This window comes from Trematomus bernacchii, unplaced genomic scaffold, assembly GCF_902827165.1.
Source record: "Trematomus bernacchii unplaced genomic scaffold, fTreBer1.1, whole genome shotgun sequence".
NCBI classification, from domain to species: Eukaryota; Metazoa; Chordata; class Actinopteri; order Perciformes; family Nototheniidae; genus Trematomus; species Trematomus bernacchii.
The window spans coordinates 7,126,542-7,153,372 of record NW_022987616.1 but is presented as its reverse complement, the minus strand read 5'-3'; the positions used below and the strand labels follow the sequence as shown (position 1 = coordinate 7,153,372).

The following is a 26,831-nucleotide window of genomic DNA, read 5'->3' as shown; positions in this document are numbered from 1 at the left end:
TGGCTTCCAGTTCGGTTCAGAATTGATTTTAAAACTCCTTTTATTTGTTTTTAAAAGCACTAAATGGGCTGGCTCCGGCCTATATAGCTGAACTCCTCGAGCGCTACACCCCAGCCAGAGCTTTAAGGTCTGCTGACCAGCTGCTGCTGGTAGTGCCCAAGACCAGGCTCAAAACCCGAGGGCACCGAGCCTTCGCAGCAGCTGGCCCTAGGCTCTGGAACACTCTGCCCCTCCATGTGAGGTCGGCCCAGACCCTAGGGGTTTTTAAATCAAAACTAAAAACACACTTCTTCTCTCTGGCTTTCTAGTTAGAGCGGAGCACGACTCCTGACTTTTCCGTGTGTTTTATTTTTTTTATATATATCTGTTGTAATTTATTGTCTTTTATTGTGATTGTAGTAATGTGTTTTTATTACATGTACAGCACTTTGGCTCGACCAAAAATCACTTTTAAATGTGCTTTATAAATAAAACCTGATTTGATTTGATTTGTATTAAACCCCAAACAGCTTCAAGTCTTTGCAGATGATTTTCAGATGAGCCGTGCTCCAAGCAGCTGATTGCGACTGATAAATCAAATAAAGACATGTCCACTTTGATATATAATTGAAGTATGTGTACACATTTCTGCAAAAAAGTGAATTCAACAGGTTTGACAGCTCCCGGTTTATATTATAGAGTCAGGATGCACTATATATATCAGCCCGGTACATTAGTGATCAATACAATTAAGCCAAATTGCTTTTGCTTAACAAATGCCACATCTTCATACTCCGATACACTAGGTGGCGGTATGCAAGTTTAAAGTTTGCTTGAGAAATGCGAAGAAGAACGTTTTGCAGAAACTAGAATTTATGACCTTCTTTTAAATACAAAATATGAAGGTTACGTTTATCTTATCAGTTCCAGCCGCTAGATGCAGGTCATTATCAGTTAGATGATTATATAAAAAGTCATATTGCCCATCCCTCCTGTAATAACTCACACATACCTGGTCATGGCTGGCTTGGAGGGTGCTCCCCGGTGCCGTGGAAAGTCATCTGCACAGGGGAGAGGGTCAGATAGGTCACGAAGTCTTTGCCGCTCTGAGCGTCGCTGTACTGCACCTGGAGGAGAGCAGAGGACACACTGAGTTACCCCCGAAGAGTAAATACAGGATAGAATAAATCAAAGTAAGCAACTGAAGCGCCTGGAGCTTTCAGCGGGACACGGCTCTGTGTTTTTGGAAGTGGTCGGCTTCAGAGGAAATGTTGCATGTCTAATTGCCACCACAGAGCATTTGTGGACAATTACTCCACACCATACGGAGATGTAACGGAAGGGAATGAGTGTAAGGGTGTGTGTGTGTGTGTGTGTGTGTGAGGGGGGGCATCAGAGGAATTACATCAGTGACGACCCCTCATCATTGAGAGGTTAACGCTGCGGGCATTCCTAAAAGCTGTGCAATCAGGACTGTTATGACATGATGCTCCTCTGGGACAGTCTGCTCCGTAGATCTGCGAGTGTGTGTACGAGTTTGTGTACGAGTGTGTGGGGCGAGTGTGTGTGCGAGTGTGTGTAGGAGTGTGTGTAGGAGTGTGTGTAGGAGTGTGTGTACGAGTGTGTGTAGGAGTGTTTGTATGAGTGTGTGTAGGAGTGTTTGTACGAGTGTGTGTACGAGTGTGTGTAGGAGTGTTTGTATGAGTGTGTGTAGGAGTGTTTGTACGAGTGTATGTAGGAGTGTGTGTGCGAGTGTGTGTACGAGTGTGTGTGCGAGTGTGTGTACGAGTTTGTGTACGAGTTTGTGTACGAGTGTGTGTGCGAGTGTGTGTACGAGTGTGTTTACAAGTTTTTGTATGAGTGTGTGTACGAGTGTGTGTACGAGTGTGTGTGCGAGTGTGTGTATGAGTGTGTGTACGAGTGTGTGTAGGAGTGTTTGTATGAGTGTGTGTAGGAGTGTGTGCACGAGTGTGTGTGCGAGTGTGTGTACGAGTGTGTGTAGGAGTGTTTGTATGAGTGTGTGTAGGAGTGTTTGTACGAGTGTGTGTAGGAGTGTTTGTACAAGTGTGTGTACGAGTGTGTGTGTGTAGAAGTATGTGTACGAGTGTGTGTGCGAGTGTGTGTACGAGTGTATGTACGAGTGTGTGTACGAGTGTATGTACGAGTGTGTGAACGAGTGTGTGAACGAGTGTGTGTACGAGTTGTACGTGTTGCCCTGGCCTACTTATGCCCAGGACAGCTGCAGGCATTTTAATAAATGGCATAAGAAAACCGATGAGAACTCAAAAGAGAGTGGTCCCTGACCCATGCTGAGATACAAAGGACAGAATATGAACATAACTGCACTTAAAACTCCTAAAATAAGTCTATAAAAAGGTTTCTGAGACACGATGAGAGGAATACGTTAAAGCCTAATCATGATGCAGAATCAAAATGACATGGATAAATGAAATAGTTCCCTCAAAAATTATGGAAAAATTGTCAAATGTCAGAATCTGTTGGATGTTTATACTGTATCATTGTTGGGTTGTCTCTTTTTTTGGTTACCTGAGGATTTTAAAGTTACTACCTTTAGTTATTTCAACTCCTAACACACTAAAATGACACAAAATGCAATGATTGAAACTGACACTAACAGAGCTTAACCTCAAGTCTTTACAACACTACTCAACATATGCAGCACCTTGCACACCACAATCCACTTAAATCAATTAAAATAATCGCTGCCATCAAAATGCCACTTCCTTGTAAAAACAAACAGATAATTGCTTAATTGTCAAGTCATCAACTCAATCATCAGCACTTTAAACCACAGGTATAGCTGTCTTTACAGCTGTCTATACGTGTCTGTATTCAATCCATTGAGAGCACACATGTCAGTCCACACAACGGCAAAATAAAATTACATGCAAACAACCTTTTCACTGGGTTAGGGTTTTAAAGATAAGAGTTTGCCACACACACACACACACACACACACACACACACACACACAGCTGTATATGGTCTGTGACTGAAAGCTTCCAGAGCAACTTGTGTGTGTCGTTCTGAATGAGTTATGAACATATGTGGAAGTGTGTGTGTGTGTGTGCTTTAGTCAGACACATGGATCTCTGCCCATTAAGACACAGACCATCATCTGATATGAACATGTGCATGAAGAAATAAACACGTGATGTAACGTACAGCGAGTGAGAAGACGAAGACACACACACACACACACACACACACACACACACACACACACACACACACACACACACACACACACACACACACACACACACACACACACACACACAACACACACACACACACACACACACACACACACACACACACACACACACACACACACACACACACACACACACACACACACACACACACACACACACACACACACACACACACACACACACACGGGCCCGCAGTGATAAATTGAGGAATGCTATCTGTTATGTGTATGAATGATGAATGTAGTAAAGTGAGCCGTGGAAAAAGCCTTCTCTGACAAGTTAATCTCCAATAAATTCTCCAGACTTCAACATTATGGAGCGAGAGAGGAGGAGGGAGACTTTAAGAGGTAAAAACACAATTGTTTGGACTCAAGAATCTTATTTCTGAAGTATTAAAGAGCAGCTTCTTCTAAAACCTTCGTGAGAGGAAGTGCTGTCTCTCAGTTTCACTTTTTAAATAGATAAACGATCTGATATATCACATTTCAAATCATCTGTATTCTATTGTTTGCAAGTGTTTATGCAAACTGTGCAGATGATGGGAAATACCAATTACAAATAAATATTGCGGGCAATTACGAAAGTCCCTCAAACAAATAACAATGGAAGTTCCCCTTTAGTTCTGATCACATTTATCATAAAAGGGATATTACGTTACATTACAATGTGTAAAAACGAATAGTTTGAGTAGTCTTTAGAAGAAATGAATAGTTGTTAGGCTATCCCAAAGGTTTCCAACAGTTGGAATATCATATAATATTCTTTATAAAACGGACAAGTCAAATCAAGCAATCTGATTGGTTCTTAGCCGTGATATAATGAGCGTATACCACGGGTAGAATTGTAGTTACTTTTCAAAACAAGTCAGTATCCCTCCGCGTCTGAGAAAAAGCTACAACCGTTACAACTGTTAATTTACGACATGTAGAGCTACGTGAAGAGCAGGTAGACCAACTGGAAAAGTACCACCATTCAAAAGCTTTCTGATGCGGGTCTTGAAACAAAGCAGAGAAATTATGACCGTTAGTGGCCACAGGTGAGAAAGCTCTCTCCAGAGCTACTGGAAGCCGAATCTCGGGGACCGGAGAAAGTGGAGCAATATTCTCGCCACGCCAAGCAACAGCCGAGAACAACCTCAGCCTATACAAGTAACCACGTAAGCCATGCTACTGATGCTGGACAGTTTTTCAGTGGCTGCACAATAAACGGCAACATACACATTAATGTAAATAAATAGCCAAATAATGGATCAACGCTCTCTGTCTAATATGTTCGCTAGCTGTTAATGTTGTTGCATAGCAACCACCTCGCACTATGTTTCGTGCAGAAGGCAACGGAGGGACTATTTTATTTTGAACATCATTATTTACTAATAAAAACTATTTAAATTAGAGTGTGTATTTTTCTTTCATATTGCCACACTTGGTAACCGTTTTATAAAAGCAATAGCTCACTTCAGGCCGTGATATATGGCTTGAAGTGTCGGGCCGAACCACGCCCCTTAGCTGTGATATAATGAGCATATACCACGGCCTGTCGTGAGCTATTGCTTAAATAATCTAGTTAACGATACGTCTCCTTGAATGGCATTTTATTTGTCTTTTTATGGAATTAAAGCCACCTTTTTAAGCTGACATATTTGTGGTTTTTAACTCTAACTGGATAACGATTTGAACTGAGTGGTGGGGGTGTCTTGAGCAAACAAACTGTCTAACCTACAGGAATCCTGCCTCTGGTTAATGATCATTGCTCTGTCCTAAATATCTACTAACTGTTGCACATCGGCATTTCCCTCTACCCTTGAATCTATTTGGGAAGAAGTGATCCTTTATGAACTTCCTCCCTAACTTTTCAGTCTTGACAATAACTCTCTGTGCAGCTCTTTGGTCCAGAACTGAAACATCTCCACAGGACGAACCGCCATGAAATGTGGTGCAGACGTTCATGGCTCCCAGACGAAGAATTTGTATGAGTTTAGTGATCCTTTCTCTCCTGACTCAACAATGAGAGGCATCATTAGCTACTTGGTGCAGACGTTTGTTTCCCAATGGATGATTTGTCAGCACTTTGGTGATCCATTAACTTCCACTCTAGTGCAAACACTCGGACACACTTTTGACCAAATACCTGCAAAATGTACGACTCTAAACAGCCTGTGTAGCTGCTAATAAGCACATGTTAGTATGCTCAAATCAAATGAACATGGTAAACATTATTATCTACGGTCCTTCTGAAGTATGGCAGTATATATTCTGAAGATGCTATGGTACTTAACGTGAGTCTGTGAAATAGATAATTTCATTTTGGAACAATCTAACACTGTCATATACTTACTTATGGTTTATTCATTGCCAGTTTTGTGTTAAGCTTGCTATAATCTTATGTTCATCCACCTTCTTTTCCCTAACTCTGAATGTATTTTAAAGTGGACCTATCATGCTATATTTTAATAATATAGTGTAGGACCATACCTATATAAGGCATATTTATACTTTTTTTTTTTCAAAATACCAAACAGATCATGCATTTTAGCCATGCCTCATTTTGCTCAATTTGAAAAATGTTAGCTCTCTTTTTGCAAGGGCTGATTCAGTGAGAACAGCACCATCTACAGGCCTGGCATATGTACTACAGCGTCTCCAGCGCTTTCGAACGGCAATGGCCGTGGCTGTCTCCTCCTGATTGGTGGAGTTGGCCCAATAGCCGTAGCGCCACCGTCCTGACGTCAGGACAGTGTTCAAATCTGGATCAGTTTTGATCAGATCCGTTGCAGCCCCTTTTTTAGAGATTTGGGTATGGAGGAAAATAGAGAGGGTTGTGTTTTCTGACACTTGGTGAGTTCCCTGGAACACCGGGGACACATATTCATGCAGAAAAGACGTACAAAAGTGCATTTTGCATGATAGGTCCCCTTTAAGTGATGTTATGTCATGTATATAATGCAGTGCATGCGTATCGACTCACAAAGCTGCTAGCTCTTAGTCCAAGTTCCTTAATGTCCCTTCTTGTACTCCACCTTTGAACAAACTCCTGAGCGTTCCCTCGACTCCACGCTGCTGTAAACCCCTGATGTTGTCTGACACACTGTATGTGATATTGGATGAAATAAATAAACATGATTTGCTCCAGCCACCAGCCAAACTCAGCGACCTGGAGGTCTGACTGTCTTGGTGGCCTGGTGATGAAATAAGTTAGTTATTTTGGGGGATTTTCCAGCGATTTGGACCTGCAGGCAGGGGAGGAAGCTGCATCAAAGACCATCATGGCGTCATCTGATTTGCGATGATTTGACAGAATATAACGAGCATCGTCCCGTCTGTTCTGATGTGTGTTTGGATGCATCTGTGAGTGCATGCATGCTAAACAGGCCTAACTAATCATCCCAGGTCTCAGGAAAACAGCCTATAATCCACTTCCTGTAGAGACAAAGGAGCAGGGAGAGTTACGCAAGGTCCTGCGATTGATCGGCGGCACTAAAGTGGAACGACCTCTGACATCTGGCTTCTAAAGCTGGATGGCTCCTCTTCAAATGCTCCTCTACATCGGGACAAACAAGAACATGCACAAACTAAAAAGCGCTCATGAAGCCGTGGCTCAATTTATGTTAAGAGCACAAATATGCAACCATGAAGGGGGGGACACAAATAGACTCAAAGTCCAGATCATTAGGACGCTGTTACACAATACTGTCAAGGAAACTACAGAAACAAACACTTAGTGGGTATGTTGTCATGCTACACAAGCACTTCAGGACTACAGTTTGCTTCCAGACTTAGCAGAGTGCAAGCTGTGGAGAGTCAAGGAGCACGGAAATAACCCGGACTTCACGATAAGAAAGAAGAGCTGAGGAACGCTGTCATTGTTGGCGAGAAGCAATTAGTGGTCCGGGACATCAGGGGTCAAGAGTGTTTAAAGAACTCTGTTAATATAACTCTCACTGCTCCTAAAGGCAGGAGGCTGAGGGCAAACAAAGACTCTGAGGGCCCTTAACCCGGGAGACATGAGACAAAGTGAGCTCTGAGGAAGACGTGGGGCATTTGGTTTCATAAAATACACTTTTCTACAGTAACACATGTTTAAAGGAAACGTGCAGAAGGATGAGGAGAAACAGACACCTCTGGAGAAAGATGAGAATATGTTTTATAGGTGAGAAAGGGTTTTATTTCTTCCTACTGGCATTTCATCCTAAAGTCGTTTTATTACAGAAAAACTACTTGAAGGAATTTCATGAAACTTTGTGGAAGGGTGAAGCATCGGCCAAGGACGAAGATATACAATTTTTGAGTGGATCGGAATCACAAGAGGGAAAACACATCATGTTTACTTATGGAAACGACTTTGGCAAAGCTCTGCGCTTCCCTAATACCGTTTTAGTTCTTAATAGGAAGTTGTCCTGCAAGAAAGAGACTTAAAAATCACTCTTTTGTAGGTATTACATTCAGGAAATTGTTTAACAAAGAATGAAACAAAATGTCCTTTCTTGTCAAACGTTAAAGGTGGGGTAGGTAAGTTTGAGAAACTGGCTCGAGATACACTTTTTGTTATATTCCATGGAATGCTCTTAACATCCCGATAGCAATGAATATCTTAAAGGTAGGGTAGGTAAGTTTGAGAAACCGGCTCGAGATCGCTAGAATTTGAAAATACACAACCGGAGAAAATCTGCCACTTCCTTACAGAGCCCCTCCTCCAACACACACGAACGCGCACATGACCAATGAGGGCACGAGATAAGTTTGTGCACAGATGGAAGGCTGACAGGCAGGTAGGCCATCCAGTTATTTTAGCCGGGCCGGCTCAGATGATTGGTCGTGCTTTTTACAGCACTACAGCTTCCACTGATGATATTTTTTTATGGATTTTTTGTCAAAGCACTTCAGATATTCATTGCTATCGGGATGTTAAGAGCATTCCATGGAATATAACAAAACGTGTATCTCGAGACGGTTTCTCAAACTTACTTACCCTACCTTTAAGTGCTTTGACAAAAAATCCATAAAAAAATGTCATCTGTGGAAGCCGTGGCGCTGTAAAAAGCACGACCAATCATCTGAGCCGGCCCGGCTAAAATGACTGGATGGCCTACCTGCCTGTCAGCCTTCCATCTGTGCACAAACTTATCTCGTGCCCTCATTGGTCATGTGCGCGTTCGTGTGTGTTGGAGGAGGGGCTCTGTAAGGAAGTGGCAGATTTTCTCCGGCTGTGTCTTTTCAAATTCTAGCGCACTCGAGCCGGTTTCTCCAAAATTACCTACCCCACCTTTAACGAGAAGATGAATGCCACAATACAGACTTAAAATTAAGCAAACAGACTGGAAGCATTGGGCAAACAGCTAGTCTTCGGTGTTGAAACAGCAACCATTTCCACCTCCTAGCACCTTTAAAACACACTAATTATCGTTGTCTAATCTGCACAAAAACCATGTGTAAACATAATAACTTGTAGTTCATTTTGGGGCTTTTCTGGGCTTTTCTGTGACATCTCTGTGAGGAAGCTAGGTGAATGCTATTACATCTCTACAAAGACTAGATGGTTAGATGTTTCTACAGCGACTATCGTGCATTTAATACAGATTGAAGGTTAACAGAAAGCCAGGTTAACACACCCTCCATCTCCCCACGCTGGCACTGAGCTGGGAATCACAAGAAATATGATCTCTACTATCAAAATACCAAGAGCAAAGGCAAAAAAAATTATGCTGCATATTCAAATGTGCAATATGCTGTGGCTGCACTTGATTTAAAGGTTTACAAATGGGCTTGATTGTGGTGTAAAAACAACAACACACACACACACACACACACACACACACACACACACACACACACACACACACACACACACACACACACACACACACACACACACACACACACACACACACACACACACACACACACACACACACACACACACACACACACACACACACACACACACACACACACACACACACACACACACACACACACACACACACACACACACACACAGGGCCACCATGCTAGCAGGGGGAGACGCCGAGCCAGCACAGCATTAACGCTCTGATTTATACCACAGACAAAACTTGTTTTCGAAGATCTCTCTTCACACAAATATGCCGCCAAGCGCAGCTGGAAGCCATCACCGCGCCGCAGAAATCAAACGTGGTGGGATTAGCCATCAAAAAAATGTATTTTCTAACGCAAATCCCAGAGTAAACAGAGAGCGGAGGAATGAGACGATGACAAGGAGGTTGGAAACAAACTGTTAGGAGTCTTTGAACGTTCGTAGCAGATCAGGCGTTTGATGTTGAAGCAGAGAGAGGAGGGGAGGGAAGCGAGGGTATAAGGTGTAGTCGGCGTTATTTGAAGTGGGTTTTAATACAACGCCAAAGAAGGAAGCGCGGTGAGAGAAGAGCACACAACGTGAAAGTGTGATAAATCCTGGGAACTGGATATCAACACCAGCCACCCGCCAAGGAGAGTGTTTTCATTAACGCGGGATTTCCAACATGGAAGTCCTGCGAAGAGTCCCTGCTCTCTAAATCCATCCCAGATAAGCCGGTCCTGTTAGATAAACATGACTCAGCTGATTGCTATCTGAGCAGAGTTATTGCTTTTGGATTGAGCAGGTGTAAGGACTGATAGATACTGAAGATACTGATGGTACAGTATGTTGATGTTTCCTCGCCATATGCAAGAGGATATTAACAATTTATTAAAGCGGTGCAATATCCTGCGTCACTAAGACTTAACATCTGATCCATATGGACGTGTGAAAGTACTCCCACATTCACTCAAACACCAACTAAAATATCACATTTTGAGCAGGTCGTCAAAACTCTGCAGGCTGCTTCAAATCTCTGCAACAATACACAAAGTACTTCTGTCATATTTTCCATTTGCACAAGCACAAACACAGGAGGGGTGTTCTTGTAATTGTGCAGAATAGGTGCGACTTTCACTGACCGTGCCAGTTAGTGAAGGAATATGGCTTTTTTATACACGGATCATGCTTACTGTTCTGTTTCACATTGTTCGTATGCACCTCTAATACAAACATCCAAAAGGGAGGGTAGTACATTTTAAATCCATATTTTCCCATGTTTGTGTGTCCAAGTGTCTCATGGTGACAACTCTTTGTTAAATTGGGCCAATATTGAGTCGCCAAATGGGCTGCGATGTAATCCTTTGGGCAAATGTTGACCTGACAGTGTACTAAAGTTTGTTTTTGCCTTTGGATCGGATCGTAATTATAATCGTATGACACAGTAACACGGGAAAGAAAAGGTCAATGTCAAATCAATTGGTCCTGTTTCTGGACGTGGTTTAAAGAAGGACTTTTGAGCGTAGAAACAACAGTCTTAGATACCAGTAAGATGTGGATTTCAGTCGCATTAAAGGGACTGTTTAGGTAGGTCTTTAAGAGGTATTTGATGACGTTAAGAAGAACCCAAAATGTACACAGATTCTTTGTTCAATGCCCTCCAATGTTTTGCAATATGACGAGGAGCTTATTGCGGCTAATGCTAGCTCATGTTAGCAATCTTTATGGGTGTATAAAAGGCAGATTACTGTGTGACTTCTCTTCTCCACGTGTGCAGTAACTCTTGAGGCAAAAAATAACATCATTTTAGATGAGAACATGATTTATAAGTCCAAAAAAACTGGGTCCATCAACAGAAAACATAAATCTGAGAGAAACCACACACACACACACACACTAAGCTGCAAATCAGTTTTTAACCAAAGATAAACCAAGATTATCCACAAAAACCACATGAGGTTGCACACATGCTCACTCATGTCCCAGGAATCATTCTCAGTATTGGTCCACAAATAAATGCAGCATGTGATATGACACACACACACACACTGGTCTTTCATCCATACACACACACACACACACACACGTCTTTCATCCACACTTCCTTTCCCTCTCTGCCCCTTCACTCTCTTTATTAACTTGCCCGACCACTAAATACCTCGACTTCCACATTCAGACAAACTGAGAGATCCGCTAACGACAAACACTCCAGCTTTCCAGGAAATAAAACGATTGCAAAACCCCTTTCGACGGAGAATAAACCTGTCCGAGTCCAGGTGTGTACCCTCGCTCCATTTGAAGAAAAAGATCATTAGATTTCCATCAATCAGTGATGTTTTATATCAAAATGTCCGGCTCACTTTAAAGGGAAGTAGCAGGTATTAATCTGAAGCGTCGGCACTTTGTGATGACAACATTAAGTCATGTGATGGCAGAATAAATGGGCAGCTGGTGACTGCGATGCCGGGGTCAAACCCTTCAAACTAAACAAACAGAGAGGGCTGTAATGCCGCTTTTTTAAACTGCTTAGGGCTCTACTCTACTCGCTATTCTTGGGTTTAAAACATTGCAGACGGCTGATTGGTCAGAGGGAATAATCTCAAGCGTGTCATGTGCACAAATCAACATTTTTAAATATCAAAACCACTGTCCGTAGCGTGAGCAATGTCTTTGTTCACTCTGATGCACTCTTGCAAGAAAACTGTCAAAATAGACGCACCTGTCTCCAGTTTCTTTCCTTAAGATATCCATAAATTATACAAAACACAACACAGATGAAACTACGCCACACAATTGATGAAGGTTAGATATTCTTCTGTTCTGTGAGTGTCATGTTAAAGATAAGACAAGAGGTAACGTCCAGATCTAATAAAGTCAATGTTAAAGTGACTTAGACCTGCATTCTCTCTAATATCCAGCAGGGGGCGAGTCCTCTGATTGTATAGAAGTCTATGAGAAAATTACCCAACTTCTCACTTGATTATTACATCAGTAAACATTTTCCTGATGAGTTTATGGTCTCAATGTCTAGTGTCAAGTCTTCTATATCACAGCATGATGTTTATTTAGTAAATGATTGTCCCATTTAGTGTCAAATAGACGATAAAGCAGCGTATGAATCAGGGCGGGGCTACCTTATGATTGACAGGTTTAAAACCTACAATTATCTGTACACCAGAGTTCCCGTTAGCCGGTAATTACCGGACTATGACCGGTAAAATATGCTGAAGACCGGCAAATCTAAATCTCTCCGGTCAAAATGTCCGGTCAAAATTATTTCCCCTTAGCGCAATACCGCATCAGTTGCGCCACTTATGTGACAGACAAGAAGAGTATGTGACAGACAAGAAGAGTATGTGACAGACAAGAATAGTCAATTATAATGTCTACACTTAATGTGGAGAAAGAGATGTCCTGTATGGGTTGATTGTGCGTTGATCTGTTGGTAATGCCTCCGGTGGGCATGTAAACAAATGCATAATGCTGCGCTATACTTTGTGGCCTCACCCGGTTGCATAGCAACGCTTATTGTTTAGGTGTCTTTTAATAAGCAGGTAGTCATATCATTAGCTAGAACTAGCTAGATCTGATCGATATGGACACAAACGCGAGTAAAGTCTAATCTGACGGGAGAGAGAGATCGGCTGCTGCTGACGAGTCGACACGCAGCTCTGCATGATCCCCTGCAGCGGTGAGCGGAGCAAAACACACTTCAGGTTAGATCACCACACGTAGCTATTTTAATTACCTCTCAAACTACCTAAACTAGTTATAGATATGTTTAGTTTTACTGTCGGGTCACTCATTACTGGATCCGCGAGCTGCATGATATTGGCGTCAGCAGAGAGAGAGCGCTCCGTTTATTATTCCCGTGTTATTGTAAATTACTGTACACTTTTGAATAGTTAATTAATCTACTATAATTAGTTTGTTTAATATCGAATCATATCAATTTGTTTCAAAGCTCAATAAATAACATAGAAGACCTTTGACCGGCACTTTTCAAATTTTGTCCGGAAGATTTAAACTGTAACGGACCTGTTGACCGGCAAATAATTATTCTAACGGGAACTCTGCTGTACACTTTTGGTAGCTTCAACATTCCTTCTTCAGTGTTTTCTCCACCTTCTCATGTCACTTTTTTGTACATTTAAATGTGGATGCATTGGGGAAGTAATAAGAACAACGGCGACGATTATGAAGAAGGTTCAAAATCACAAACCAGTCATAAAGCAAAGAGATAAACACAGATACAAAGAGGAAGGGGAGAATCTGTTACGTGGCTTTTACTCAGAACCCCATCCTGGTCCATGTGTTGTCTATTACCTCCTGCTTCTTTGTTTCTGCCCTACTTCCAGCGCACATACCCGCCGTGCCAACAACACAGCAGCCAAATTAATAGGAAATACACTCACACTCACACTCACACTCACACTCACACTCACACACTGCGCTGAGAGCCAGCATCCCTGCTCCCAGCTGGCGTGAGTACAACACACTGTTGCTTATCCACAGAGCTTCCACCAGAGGCTATTTTCCAATCAAATCAAAAGGAGGGTTTAGCAGGTAGGCCGGGTCTTTGTCTGCGCGCTGCATGGATGAAACGGACACTATGAGAACGTCCTCGCTGCTTTCTGAGACGCTTTAATCCACTGGCACTGTAATCCGCAACATAATTACATTACAAAAACAAAAGATGCTAATCAGACAAGGAGATTATTATCAAATTATAACAAAACAATGAAAGCTGCAGATCTCGTTTGTTGTCGAGTGCGGACACAAAGCGGCACATTACGTGTCCGGAGGGAAAGCAGACAAGTGCATTTTTTGGCACAAACGTCAAAAAATATAGTGGTTGAGCCCAAAAAGACACATAAGCCTTAAAAAGCCGGACTAACATGGCTCTTTAGGCGAAGAGAGGTTCTCGTTACAAACCCACATGATATGAAACATCCCCTCCATACAACACATATTGTCCGCATGTCTCAATTACAGCCTGAATTCCTCTACACACACACACACACACACACACACAGGAAGGCTCAGAGCAATAACAAAGGCCTTTCAAAGAAACCCTCAGCAGGTTGAGATAAAATGTTTTCGCTCGAACTGATAAAAAGCATCTGCAGCTGAGATATCTGTGTGTGAGTCGGTATGCAGCACGCCACACACACACACACACACACACACACACACACACACACACACACACACACACACACACACACACACACACACACACACACACACACACACACACACACACACACACACACACACACACACACACACACACTACTGTTGGAAGGTCTCCTCCTCAGGCAGCAACTAACCATTACTTACATACATATACATCTGAGGATTATTATCTAGAACAATTCTTTAGTTGGTAGTGAAACATTTCCATAAAAGTTTGTCTATAAATATCTTGTTTTGTGAGTCTGAAACCCAAATATGTTCACTTTAATGTGATTTAAAACAGAAAAGTAGCAAATCTGCATATTTGAGAAGATAAAAACAGCCTTTTCTGACATTATTGCATGAAAAATGACAAATAGTAGGAGATTATTTTCACAAATCCATTAGTTTTCTACTTTCTGTTCTTCACCTCAAATCGCTTTAATCTGCATATTATTTCCTAATTAATAGTTTGGTGGTCTGAAAATAGTAAAAATGTCCATCCCAGTTTCTCAAAGTAGAAGTAAATGTCTTCAAATATCTTGTTTTATCAGTCCAAAACCTACATATATTCACTTAATTAGCAGCAAATCGACATATTTGAGAGGCTAGGAACTGCATTTTCTGAGATTTTTGAATAAAAAATGAATAAAACGATAAACCGATCCAACTAGTTTGAGATTTGATTTACTAATTGCTGCAGCTGTATTCTCCGCCTTCAATCAGCTGTACTTGCTGTGTGTGTGTGTGTGTGTGTGTGTGTGTGTGTGTGCGTGTGCGTGTGTGTGTGTGTGTGTGCAGCCGTTCTTTCTCCATAACCAATTTATTCACGGTCATGCTAACATCTGTTCTGCCGATTCAGCGACTTCTGTACTTCGAATTATGACTTTTATTAGCTAATTTATGGCGGGTAGAAATGAAACACGAGCCTGCATTCCACAAGTGGGATAAATATGGATATGGAAACAATTGAAGGCCTCCCTGACAGAGGAATGTGCAACCAGAAAATTCAGCTTTTAATCAACAAAGGTCTCACTCTCCTAATTGGAGTAATCATAACATTATGCAAATTATAATCTGGGGTTACATTAGTGAGTTTATTACTGAGATATTAAATGTTTTCATAAGAAGACTTTGAGGAAACGTCGTGCACCTGACTCCTTTTAATCAAAATGTACTTTTTGGATATTTTATCAAACTTAAATATATCAACCTTTACTTGTAATAGCTTCTAGATAACGGTGTTTTCATAAAAGGTGGTTATTCTACATAATGAGTACTTTTACTTTGGGCACTTTAAGGACTTTTTTATGCTTATAATTCTGTGAAAACGTTGGTAAAAGTTTTGTACGTGCTTCTAAAAATGTGGTCAATTTTCCATCAGAAGGCCAGTTTATAAGATGTAGAATTAGTGCTATACAATGCTTTAAAACGATATATTTGAATGCACTTCTACACAAGCTTTTGAGACAGAGTTGGCTACAGCATTTGGGAAAACAGTAAAGTGAATTGTGTCTGTGTGTGTGTCTGTTACTCACAGAAAAAACTGACAAAACTTTGGACCGTCTTTCAAAGCACTTCCAGACGAGCTAGTGTGACGATTTTGATAGAAACTGATTCCTTGGATTTTATAGTTTCGTGTCATTTAAGGCCAACTTAACTTATCAGAAATCAGCCTTCTAGACAAGCTATCGAGACACGGTTGGTATCGAAGGATTAGTTGGATTTCATAGTGTCGTGTCATTTAAGGCCAACTTAAAGGGGACCTATCATGCAAAATGCACTTTTTGATGTCTTGTATAAATATGTGTCCCCAGTGTGTCAGGGAACTCACGCAGCGTCAGAAAATAAAACCCTCTCTCTTTTCCTCCGTACCCAAATCTCTAAAAACGGGGGAACAACGGAGCTGATCCAGATTAGTGTCCGATATGACGTAATATCTGAAATGTGGACCCACGGCCCTATCAGAAACGTTGCTATCAGAAACAATGCACGACTGTTTTGGACGTAATATGGTCGGTGTTTACATTAGCATCGCTAACACTCAGAGCTAACCTGTACTGGAGAGCATGTGTGTGAAGAAGCAGGAAATAAAAAGGAACTCACCTTGTGGTATAACCGGCAAGAGAGAAAGCCTTTGAGCTCCATACTGTTTCAGAGATAATCCTTGATAATCCATGATATGGCGTTTCATCACGGCAGTATTTAGTTTAGACAGTAGCTGCCGGGTCCCGCATGAGCTCAGCCCCCTCCTTTTTTATCAATTTTTTTTTTTTTTTTTAAAAGCTTTATACCCCAAATCAGCTCTTTTGAAACAGGAAGTGAAATAGAGGGATATGAGGCATGGCTCGAATGGGTGATCTGTTTGGTATTTTGAGCAAAACACTTCATAGACATGTTTTTTATATATTTGTATATATCTGAGACCTATGCTATTGCCTAAAAATAGCATGATAGGTGCCCTTTAACTTAGCAGTTAGAAGTGGTGTGTTTTATGTGGAAGAGCAACAGCAGAAGGACTGAGCGACACATTTACCTATCTTCTTCATTCTTCATTGTTAAATTCCCTCTCCTGCAGTGTGCTCTATGAAGTTAATTATGTCTGTGCGTGTCATGTCATTTAAGGCCAACTTAACTTGGGTTAGGGTTAGCTATCGAGACGAGGTTGGTATCAAAGGATTCAGTGGATATTATAGTATTTTGTACACAGCTTTTCACTATGTTTTCATGGACAATTGTAGCATGTAATGTGTCTCACCTGGAAGCCCTGGATGCGGGCCAGGTAGTCGAGCTGCTGGGCCGGCTGCACGTTGACGCCGCAGTTCTTCCCCTTCAGGTGCAGCTCAGCGTTAGCGGGCGTTTGTCCGTTCAGAAGCATCTCTCGAGCCATGGTGGCCGTGGGGCTGGGGGACGAGGAGCTGAAGTACGGAGGCATGTCTTTGGATGTCATGTAGGAGTTACCGGAGTTTCCACTATTGTTGATCCCCGGAGAAACGCCTCCTCCTTGCTTCCTGCTGGCCTCCATCTCCTGGTAGACGTCCGGGCTGAGGTGGAGCAAACCTTTCTGGGCTGGAGGAGGAGAGAGAGGAGATGACGGGGAGAAAAGAGGAACAATTTAAGTGTTGGGTGGAAGGATAAACGGACAGAGATGGAGGGGCAGCAATAAGTACAGATGAGGTCACATGGTTCATATAAGAGCAGAAAAGGGAGGAAATCGTAGGACAGAAAATGGGTTATTACTGCCGTCTTCATTAACCCTTGAACCACATTTCTCTCACAGCTACGTCACGAAATAAGCTTTCAATTGGGATAATTGGAACCACAAAGCAATTCTTGCAGTATTTTACTTTCCCCTGCCTGCTTCCTAAGTAAAGTAAAAGCTTCAGAGACGACACAGCGTCGCTTATCTGGAGCCTGCAGCGGCACTTTTCTTGTTAAAATGGCACTTTTGTGTGTCTAATTGGACACCAAGTTCCCCAAAAATATGGCGTTTATGTCTCGTTTTTTACGATTTAGCCCTTCGTCTTCACCTCCTATAACCCAGGCTTTTGGGAAAACTATTTCCATGTCACCATAAGAGGATGCAGAAAGAACTCAATCTGCTGATCTTAAATAATAAAGTGCATAGGAGAAGCATTGACATCTTTTTTTAATCAAATGCAAAAATTCAATAGAGGATTTCAAGAATCGAGGCCACGCCTACTCACAACCAGACAATGATGGAGAGTGTGTGTGTATGTGTGTGTGTGTGTGTGTGTGTGTGTGTGTGTGTGTGTGTGTGTGTGTGTGTGTGTGTGTGTGTGTGTGTGTGTGTGTGTGTGTGTGTGTGTGTGTGTGTGTGTGTGTGTGTGTGTGTGTGTGTGTGTGTGTGTGTGTGTGTGTGTGTGTGCTGGCTCCTAAACTGGCATTCCACGGCTGAGCGTAGATGACAGTTTCATGAGGTTTGGCAGTTCTGAGCACTATCAAAGTGTCTGCTGGGAAACACACACACAGCCTCTTTCTGTCTCTCTCAAAACACAAACGGAGCATCCACCAATATCAACAGAGCGCCCATGACTTCACCGCTGATGGGAAACAGCACCGGCGAATACACCGCATCTTTCTTCACTTTGTGACGAACCCAGGAGCAGGAGACGACTCGGATCAAGAGAAGGGATATTTTTGGTAGCTCGAGGAAATGTCCCGAGGGATTTGGATTCTTCCCTCGATCCAAATAAGCTCACAACGATGAACTAAAGCACCAAATCCAGACTAGAGATCTGATTCTGATGGAGCGAACACAAGTGTTTAAATCACAGCTAGATACCTTTTCACTATTTTAAAGCTCTTGTTTATTGTCACATAGTCGGATCCGGACCGAACTGCAAATCAATCCGGACCGAACCCTGTATCCCATTCTGATTCTGATGTAAATTAATGTATATTTTCTTGTGTCTGACGCGTTGTGAGAATGAACATGCATATATATTTACACGCATTGCAGACCGCAAGTTAACCGCAAGTTTACCTTGACTTTCTAATGCCTTTTTTGCCGAGGTTCAAGGCATTGGCTACAGACAGACAGTGCCATTTCTCCCACTAGTTCAAGCCACCATACTGTATGTATGTATTGAATGTTTGTGTGCATACAGGGGCGCCGTTTGCCGACAGGCAAGGCAGGCAAGTGCTTGGACCAGAAGGGGACCCCCAAAGAAGGTAGATTAAGAAGCAACGACAACATTGCCAGACTCCGACCGTCACTCTCGGAGTCGGTTGCCGAAACCCTCGTGCATGCATTTGTCACCACCCGCTTGGACTACTGCAATGGTGTCCTGTTCGGGGTTCCCAAAAAAACCCTGGACAGGCTCCAGTATGTCCAAAACTGTGCTGCTAGGGTACTCACACACACAAAGCCGTGGCAGCACATCACTCCCACCCTCATCCACCTCCACTGGTTGCCGGTCAAGTCCCGTATATCTTACAAAGTCCTCCTCCTCACCTACAAGTCCCTCCATGCCCTTGCCCCCCAGTACCTATCGGACATCCTTCACCCACATGCCCCACCCCGGAACCTGCGGTCCTCAGACTCTGGCCTGCTCACCACCCCCCCGCACCAAACTGCGAACCTTCGGGGACAGAGCCTTCAGTGTGGCAGCCCCCACCCTCTGCGGAGATTCGCAACATCCCCACACTCGACGCCTTCAAAAGGGCCTCAAGTCCCATCTGTTTGCCAAGGCTTTCGGCCTCTAATCGATCTGTTGTTTTGTCTGTCTGACTTTTGTTTTATTATGTCTGTTTTTGCCCTATTACTTACTTTTGACCTTGGGTCCCTTGAAAGGCGCTATATAAATGCAAGCTATTATTATTATTATTATTATGTAACACCCTTTAATTTACGGCAACGACATGTCGGGAAACCCCCTCAAGGGGTCCCCATGCATAGCGCGCCGTAAGAAACTGCTTCTTAATTTCAGTTTCGTTGCTCCGGGGGGGGGCGGGGGGACTTTACTGGCATTGATCCGGACCAGTGACCTATAATAAAAAAGTTTGAGTACCACTGGCCTACACTATAAAGTACAAGTGGGAGATTAGTGTGTGGTGGAGAGACACAGGGGTTTTAGCCTTTGCAGACCATTAACATGGGTTAGGGTTTCCAAAGCCTATAGCACACACTACAAGAGAGGGGAATTGAGCTTTAAATGTCAATGGTGGGATTTTTTTAACAGGATCTGTCAAGGGAAGAAATATTTTTGGTAGCTCGAGGAAACGTCCCAAGGGATTTGGATCCTTTCCTCGATCCAAATAAGCTCACAACGCTCCACTAAAGCACCAAATCCAGACTAGAGATCTGATTCTGAAGGAGCGAACACGGGGGTTTTAGCCCTTTGCAGACCATTTACATGCACCAAAACCTATAGAACACACTACAGGAGGGGGAGTTGAACTTTAAATGTTAATAATTGGACCAAAATACTAAACTCAGGTACATATTTATACATAATTCTGTAAGAAATATTTATACTGCGATTTCGATTACATTTGGATTAATTGAACATGCCCTGATCCAAACCATTTGGATGCATTTCGTGTGTTTGTGTTGGCGTCCTCAGGTCTGACGTCACTTTCCTGAAACAGTCGTGACAGGTGGAAGGAGGAGGAAACACCGACGGGGTGTTTCACTATTTTCCCGGCTATTGTGAAAGTAGAAAGGAAGAAATATGATATGTGGAAGAAGAAGAAGAAGAAGAAGAAATGTGAAAACCATGCGCAGCCTCCGAAGCCCAGCCAAGGTCACCAGAGACAGGAAGACCAGCTGTGTGTGTGTGTGTGTGTGTGTGTGTGTGTGTGTGTGTGTGTGTGTGTGTGTGTGTGTGTGTGTGTGTCAACAGCTGGGAGAGAAAGTGCTTGACTGACAGGCCACTTCCTGTTTGAGTTAACATTACCATCACAGCGACAGAGAGCTTCGTATCTCTCCTGTCTTTATGAACACTGGAGAAAAAGCAGTGAAATTCAGGACTTATTACTCATACTACAACAAACCGATGACACAACACTTAGGATTCTCTCCCCAACCCCCTTCTTCCCCATCACGATGACAACTTTAATTCGAATTTACGCAACTAAAACTCGCAGGCCTGCTGAAATGCTGAATGCAAAACTAAAAAAAAGGGAGGTGTCAGCCAACATGACATCAGAGTATCGTGTTGTAATCCCTGCGTGTGTGTGTGATTGCCGGCCTTAAGTGTGTGTGGGCGTGCCGGAGAGGATGCTTGCATGTTTGCAGAGTCAGATGGCAACAAGAGCGTGAGACTAAAGGAGGAAAATAAGCAACAGTGTGTTTTCTGCGAGGGGAGGATTGTGAAATTGTGTACATGCAGTTAGTAGAGGAACAAACCCCCCAAAAAGGCTTTAGTTACCGAGCTACCCCTAACCGAGGTAGAACGAAGCACAACCATGTTTTTCCATTACTTTAATATCTGTAATATATGAAACGGATGATTATATACAAATATTTTAATGCAAAATAATGTTTTTTGGTTGATGTATGGAATTTACTTACTTACTTTACTGTACTTAAAGGGGACCTATCATGCAAAATGCACTTTTGTACGTCTTGTCTACATGAATATGTGTCCCCGGTGTTCCAGGGAACTCACCAAGTGTCAGAAAACACAACCCTCTCTATTTTCCTCCATACCCAAATCTCTAAAAAAGGGACTGCAACGGATCTAATAAAAACTGATCCAGATTTGAACACTGTCCTGACGTCAGGACGGTGGCGCTACGGCTATTGGGCCAACTCCACCAATCAGGAGGAGACAGCCACGGCCATTGCCGTTCGAAAGCGCTGGAGACGCTGTAGTACATATGCCAGGCCTGTAGGTGGTGCTGTTCTCACTGAATCAGCCCTTGCTAAAACAGGGATAAAAAAGTGCAAATTGAGCGAAATGAGGCATGGCTAAAATGCATGATCTGTTTGGTATTTTGAAAAAAGTATAAATATGCCTTATATAGGTATGGTCCTACACTATATTATTCAAATATAGCATGATAGGTCCACTTTAAATCATGTTTTATAATTGTTTGTGTGATAGAGATGATGCAATGTTGATTGTTATGTACCTACATAAGGACTGCAGATGGAAATGAGCTATTAAGCTATAATCTGGCATAGTTCATATCTTCTCTTTTCTGAGATTAATGTATTTGTATATATTTTTATATATAACCTTCCCATAACCGAAAATAGTGAACATGTAGGCTCCTCTGAAGGGAACCTTATCACGTGTATCCCTGGAAATAAGGATCAGAATGTCACCACATTTGGTTTCTATGTCCAGAGTGAGGCAAAGCATACACTGTACTATGTGTGCAGGAGAAGGAGAGCGTGTTTGTGGTGCTGGGTTCAGTTTTTTCGGAGGGTCCCACCCACACTCTGTCCGGTGGGCCAGGGGAGCGCTGGAGGGAAGCCAGAGCCAAGCATGAGACTGATCGAAAACAGATAGAGCCCGCCGCTATAAATCACCACGGTGGAGCAAGACCTTCACATAGCTCACGCTCACACACACACACACACACACACACACACAGCAGGAAATGAAATGTGGCAACTCGAGTGAAAAGCCCTGCTGCAATCCCCCTGGGAATAGAGGGGAGAAAAATCACTGTCTTCTTATTTCTCTTACACTCCCTGTCTCCAAGACACCCTGTTTGTTGTCTCACACACACACACACACACACACACACACACACACACACACACACACACACACACACACACACACACACACACACACACACACACACACACACACACACACACACACACACACACACACACACACACACACACACACACACACAGTTTTATGTGGAAGAGCATCAACAGAAGGACTGAGCGACACATTTACCTATCCTCTTCATTGTTCAATTCCCTCTCCTGTGTTGTCTTCTATACGTTTTAGTGCATGTAAATGGTCTGTGGCTCAGTGGATAGTGTGCGGGACTTCGGATCATGGGGTAGCAAGTTCGAGTCCAACTGCAGTCAGCATGTCGTTGTGTCCCTGAGACACTTCAGCCCAAATGGCTCCTGTGGGGACTGTCCACAGTACTGCTTTGGATAAAAGCGTCTAACAAGTGACATGTAATGTAATGTAACGTCTGCAAGTGGTAACATCCCTGTGTCTCTCGACCACACACTAATCCCCCACTTGTACTTTATAGTGTAGGCCTATGTGACAATAAACAAGAGCTTTTGAATCCCTGTAAAATGTGCTTTAATAGAGAAGAAGGTACCTAGCTGTGATTTAAACACAGTCTCAAAAACTGAAATAAAAGCTCTTGTTTTCTCTAAAACACACATCACTGTTTATCACATAAAAAATGTCACAATCACTCCGATGCCAGCGCTTATTTTTGACTGATTCCCCTGCAATGCTGCAAACTTATTCAGTCCTTCCCACTTCTCATCAATAAAGTCCAAACTGGAAACATCTTCCCTGCAGCAGAAAACTGAGAGCAGCTGTATATGTTGTGATGGTGTTTATGCAACACACATTATTCAGACATCAGTGTGTGTGTGTGTGTGTGTGTGTGTGTGTGTGTGTGTGTGTGTGTGAGAGTGAGCGTCTGTGCGGTTTGGGCTCTAACTTTAAATAGGTAATTAGCAGATAGTTACGCGCCTCGTGCTGCGTGTGAGATAAACTGCCGCACGCCAACAATGGGAACGATCTCCAAATAAGGAATATTTGTTTCCCACGAGGCTCTGCTGCACTGCCTCAGCTGTTGGGCAATGCCTGCGCTACCATAGAAACCACAACCACCAAAATACTTTTATCCTGGAGAACAATCACGCAAGCGTAAACATAATTTAGATGATATATATTTCAGGGAATTGGACTAAATCGAACATGCGAGTGCTATAAAAGTCGTGGCAGCGGCTCAGCGCTCATCTGGATTCTGTATATGGATTCTGACCAGCAACTAGAACACAGTTTTACCAACATGATGTGCACTTTCTCTGCAGAAACATCACATTCACACCCCTCTGTGGATACCCCCCGCTAGGGCTGTGCGATTATGGCAAAAATCATAATCACGATTATTTTGGTCAATAATTGATATCACGATTATTAAATACGATTATTCATTGACTTTGAAAAATTCCATTTATTGAACTTTAAAACACAAATAATAATTTGAACAGTATCTTTTTAACTGTTGATTACCCTGAACGTATAATTCAACTGAAAAACCAATACAAAAATAAATAAAATAAATGATACATTTAAATAAATAATATCAAAATAATAAATACCAATAAACAAGATCAACAAATATTTTGGAGCGCACTTCCACAAGCTACTAAACATATATAAATATGATAAATACAAATGAATTAGATCAAATATGTTGCACTGTCACAACCTAGCAAAGCAAAATAATAGTTTTTTTCGATTATGTTGCTTTCGTATTTGTGGCAGGCCAAAATCGTAATTGTGATTAAAATACGATTAATTGCACAGCCCTACCCCCCGCTGCCAAAATCTAACACCCGCGTGACGACAGCACATTGAAATCTAATCAGTTCTTTTTCCACATTTGTCCCCCAAACTGCTCCTTCTCTCGCTGCTGACATTTCACTCTGCTGGCATCCTCTTATCAAGCCAACAAATCAAGCTCGAGATAGTACGATGTTCTGCGTACGCTATGAATTCCTTGCATAACTCACTAAAACCTGTAATAAATATTAACTTAATTCATGCCACACCATGTGGAATAAACGGAAAAATAGCCTCGCTGCCAAACATCTGAAAATAGAAGCCTCGGAGAAGAGAGCCCTTTCAATATTTTAATTTTAAACAGCCATCTAAACAGAAACAGCTGATCGAGCCCAGCTGCTTCCTCTTCTATAAATGAAATGTCCCTGAAGGCCTCACATTCCCATGTTAATTCATACATAAATCCAGCCATGCATCTCTTTTCTGTTATTCTTAAGCATGTCTACGAGGGGAGGATGACTGAAGAGGCCGTGTCTCTGCTTTGGATTCATTTCTGGCAGAGACAGATGAGCTGAGACTGAGCTGCATGTTTACATTTCGTCAAAAAACAACAGATTATTGTCAGCTCGCTGCAGAAAGAGGGATCTCATATGTCGCAGCACTTGTGATAAAAAGGGTCTGGTGAGACGGTTCAAGCTTTCTGAGGCTGTGAACATGCACAGAGCTGCTTAGCTTTGAGCGGTTTGCTAACGTGATACAAGGTTTTACACAACAATGCTAACGTGCAGATGTGTAGCAGGTATAATGCAAATTATGACACCTTTGTTAAGCTTGTTACCATACAAACATTTGTTAATTAGCGCTACAAACATGGACATTTACCTCATGTAAAGCGACTCTAAGTAACTATTTTCTATCTCTCTAAAGATAACGCTGAGCAGCATGCATGGGAATGAACTATTATATTGTGAGTTTAATTATATTCCTCCCTTTTGTCCTGGTCTTATACGCTGCTCAATCTGGCAAAAAAGACCCATAGATGGCAAAACTGTGTGTGTGTGAGGCTGTGACAATAACTGTGTGTGTGTGAGGCTGTGACAATAACTGTGTGTGTGTGAGGCTGTGACAATAACTGTGTGTGTGTGAGGCTGTGACAATAAGTGTGTGTGTGAGGCTGTGACAATAACTGTGTGTGTGTGAGGCTGTGACAATAACTGTGTGTGTGTGAGGCTGTGACAATAAGTGTGTGTGTGTGAGGCTGTGACAATAACTGTGTGTGTGTGTGAGGCTGTGACAATAACTGTGTGTGTGTTTGAGGCTGTGACAATAAGTGTGTATGTGTGTGAGGCTGTGACAATAACTGTGTGTGTGTGAGGCTGCGACAATAAGTGTGTGTGTGTGAGGCTGTGTCGATAACTGTGTGTGTGTGAGAGGCTGTGACAATAAGTGTGTGTGTGTGTGTGTGAGGCTGTGACAATAAGTGTGTGTGTGTGTGTGTGAGGCTGTGACAATAACTGTGTGTGTGTGAGGCTGTGACAATAACTGTGTGTGTGTGTGAGGCTGTGACAATAAGTGTGTGTGTGAGGCTGTGACAATAACTGTGTGTGTGAGGCTGTGACAATAAGTGTGTGTGTGTGTGAGGCTGTGACAATAAGTGTGTGTGTGTGTGAGGCTGTGACAATAACTGTGTGTGAGGCTGTGACAATAAGTGTGTGTGTGTGAGGCTGTGACAATAACTGTGTGTGTGTGAGGCTGTGACAATAAGTGTGTGTGTGTGAGGCTGTGACAATAAGTGTGTGTGTGTGAGGCTGTGACAATAACTGTGTGTGTGTGAGGCTGCGACAATAACTGTGTGTGTGTGAGGCTGTGACAATAACTGTGTGTGTGTGAGGCTGTGACAATAACTGTGTGTGTGTGAGGCTGCAACAATAAGTGTGTACATTTTAGACCAATCGATGGATATCTCTATTAAAGTACTTTAAACTACATCAACATTGTGTAAATAAGGGTTTCCTTTGTACCCCAAGATAAACTGTGTGTGTGTGTGTGTGTGTGTGTGTGTGTGTGTGTGTGTGTGACAGTGAGAAAAACTGTGTGTGTGTGTGTGTGTCAGTGAGAATAACTGTGTGTGTGTGTGTGTGTGTGTGTGTGTGTGTGTGTGTGTGAGAGACAGTGAGAATAACTGTGTGTGTGAGGCAGTGAGAATAACTGTGTGTGTGTGTGTGTGTGTGTGTGTGTGTGTGTGTGTGTCAGTGAGAATAACTGTGTGTGATGTAGACTATTGTGCAGCACATGCATGTACAGTCTGTAGTACTTTAAACTACATCAACATTGTGTAAATAAGGGCTTCCTTTGTACCCCAAGACAAACTGTGTATGTGTGTGTGTGTGTGTGTGTGTGTGTGTGTGTGTGTGTGTGTGTGTGTGTGTGTGTGTGTGTGTGTGTGAGAGACAGTGAGAATAACTGTGTGTGATGTAGACTATTGTGCAGCACATGCATGTACAGTCTCTAGTACTTTAAACTACATCAACATTGTGTAAATAAGGGCTTCCTTTGTAACGTTGTGTGTGTGTGTGTTACTTTAAAGCTCTGGTGCATTTTCACGACTCTTTATCTTATTTTGTCTGCAGCTGCGAGACACTCGACT

At 42.5% G+C, this 26,831-nt stretch overlaps 1 protein-coding gene across 1 annotated transcript in view; it reads right to left on the bottom strand.

Moving 5' to 3' along the window:
* The window catches only part of stau2 (staufen double-stranded RNA binding protein 2), a 126,354-nt gene that overhangs the window by 23,573 nt on the left and 75,950 nt on the right, over nt 1-26,831 (bottom strand). The window contains 3 exon segments of the mRNA XM_034132437.1: nt 992-1,021; nt 1,023-1,106; nt 16,963-17,273. Of these exon segments, the coding sequence (XP_033988328.1) occupies nt 992-1,021; nt 1,023-1,106; nt 16,963-17,273 (425 nt within the window).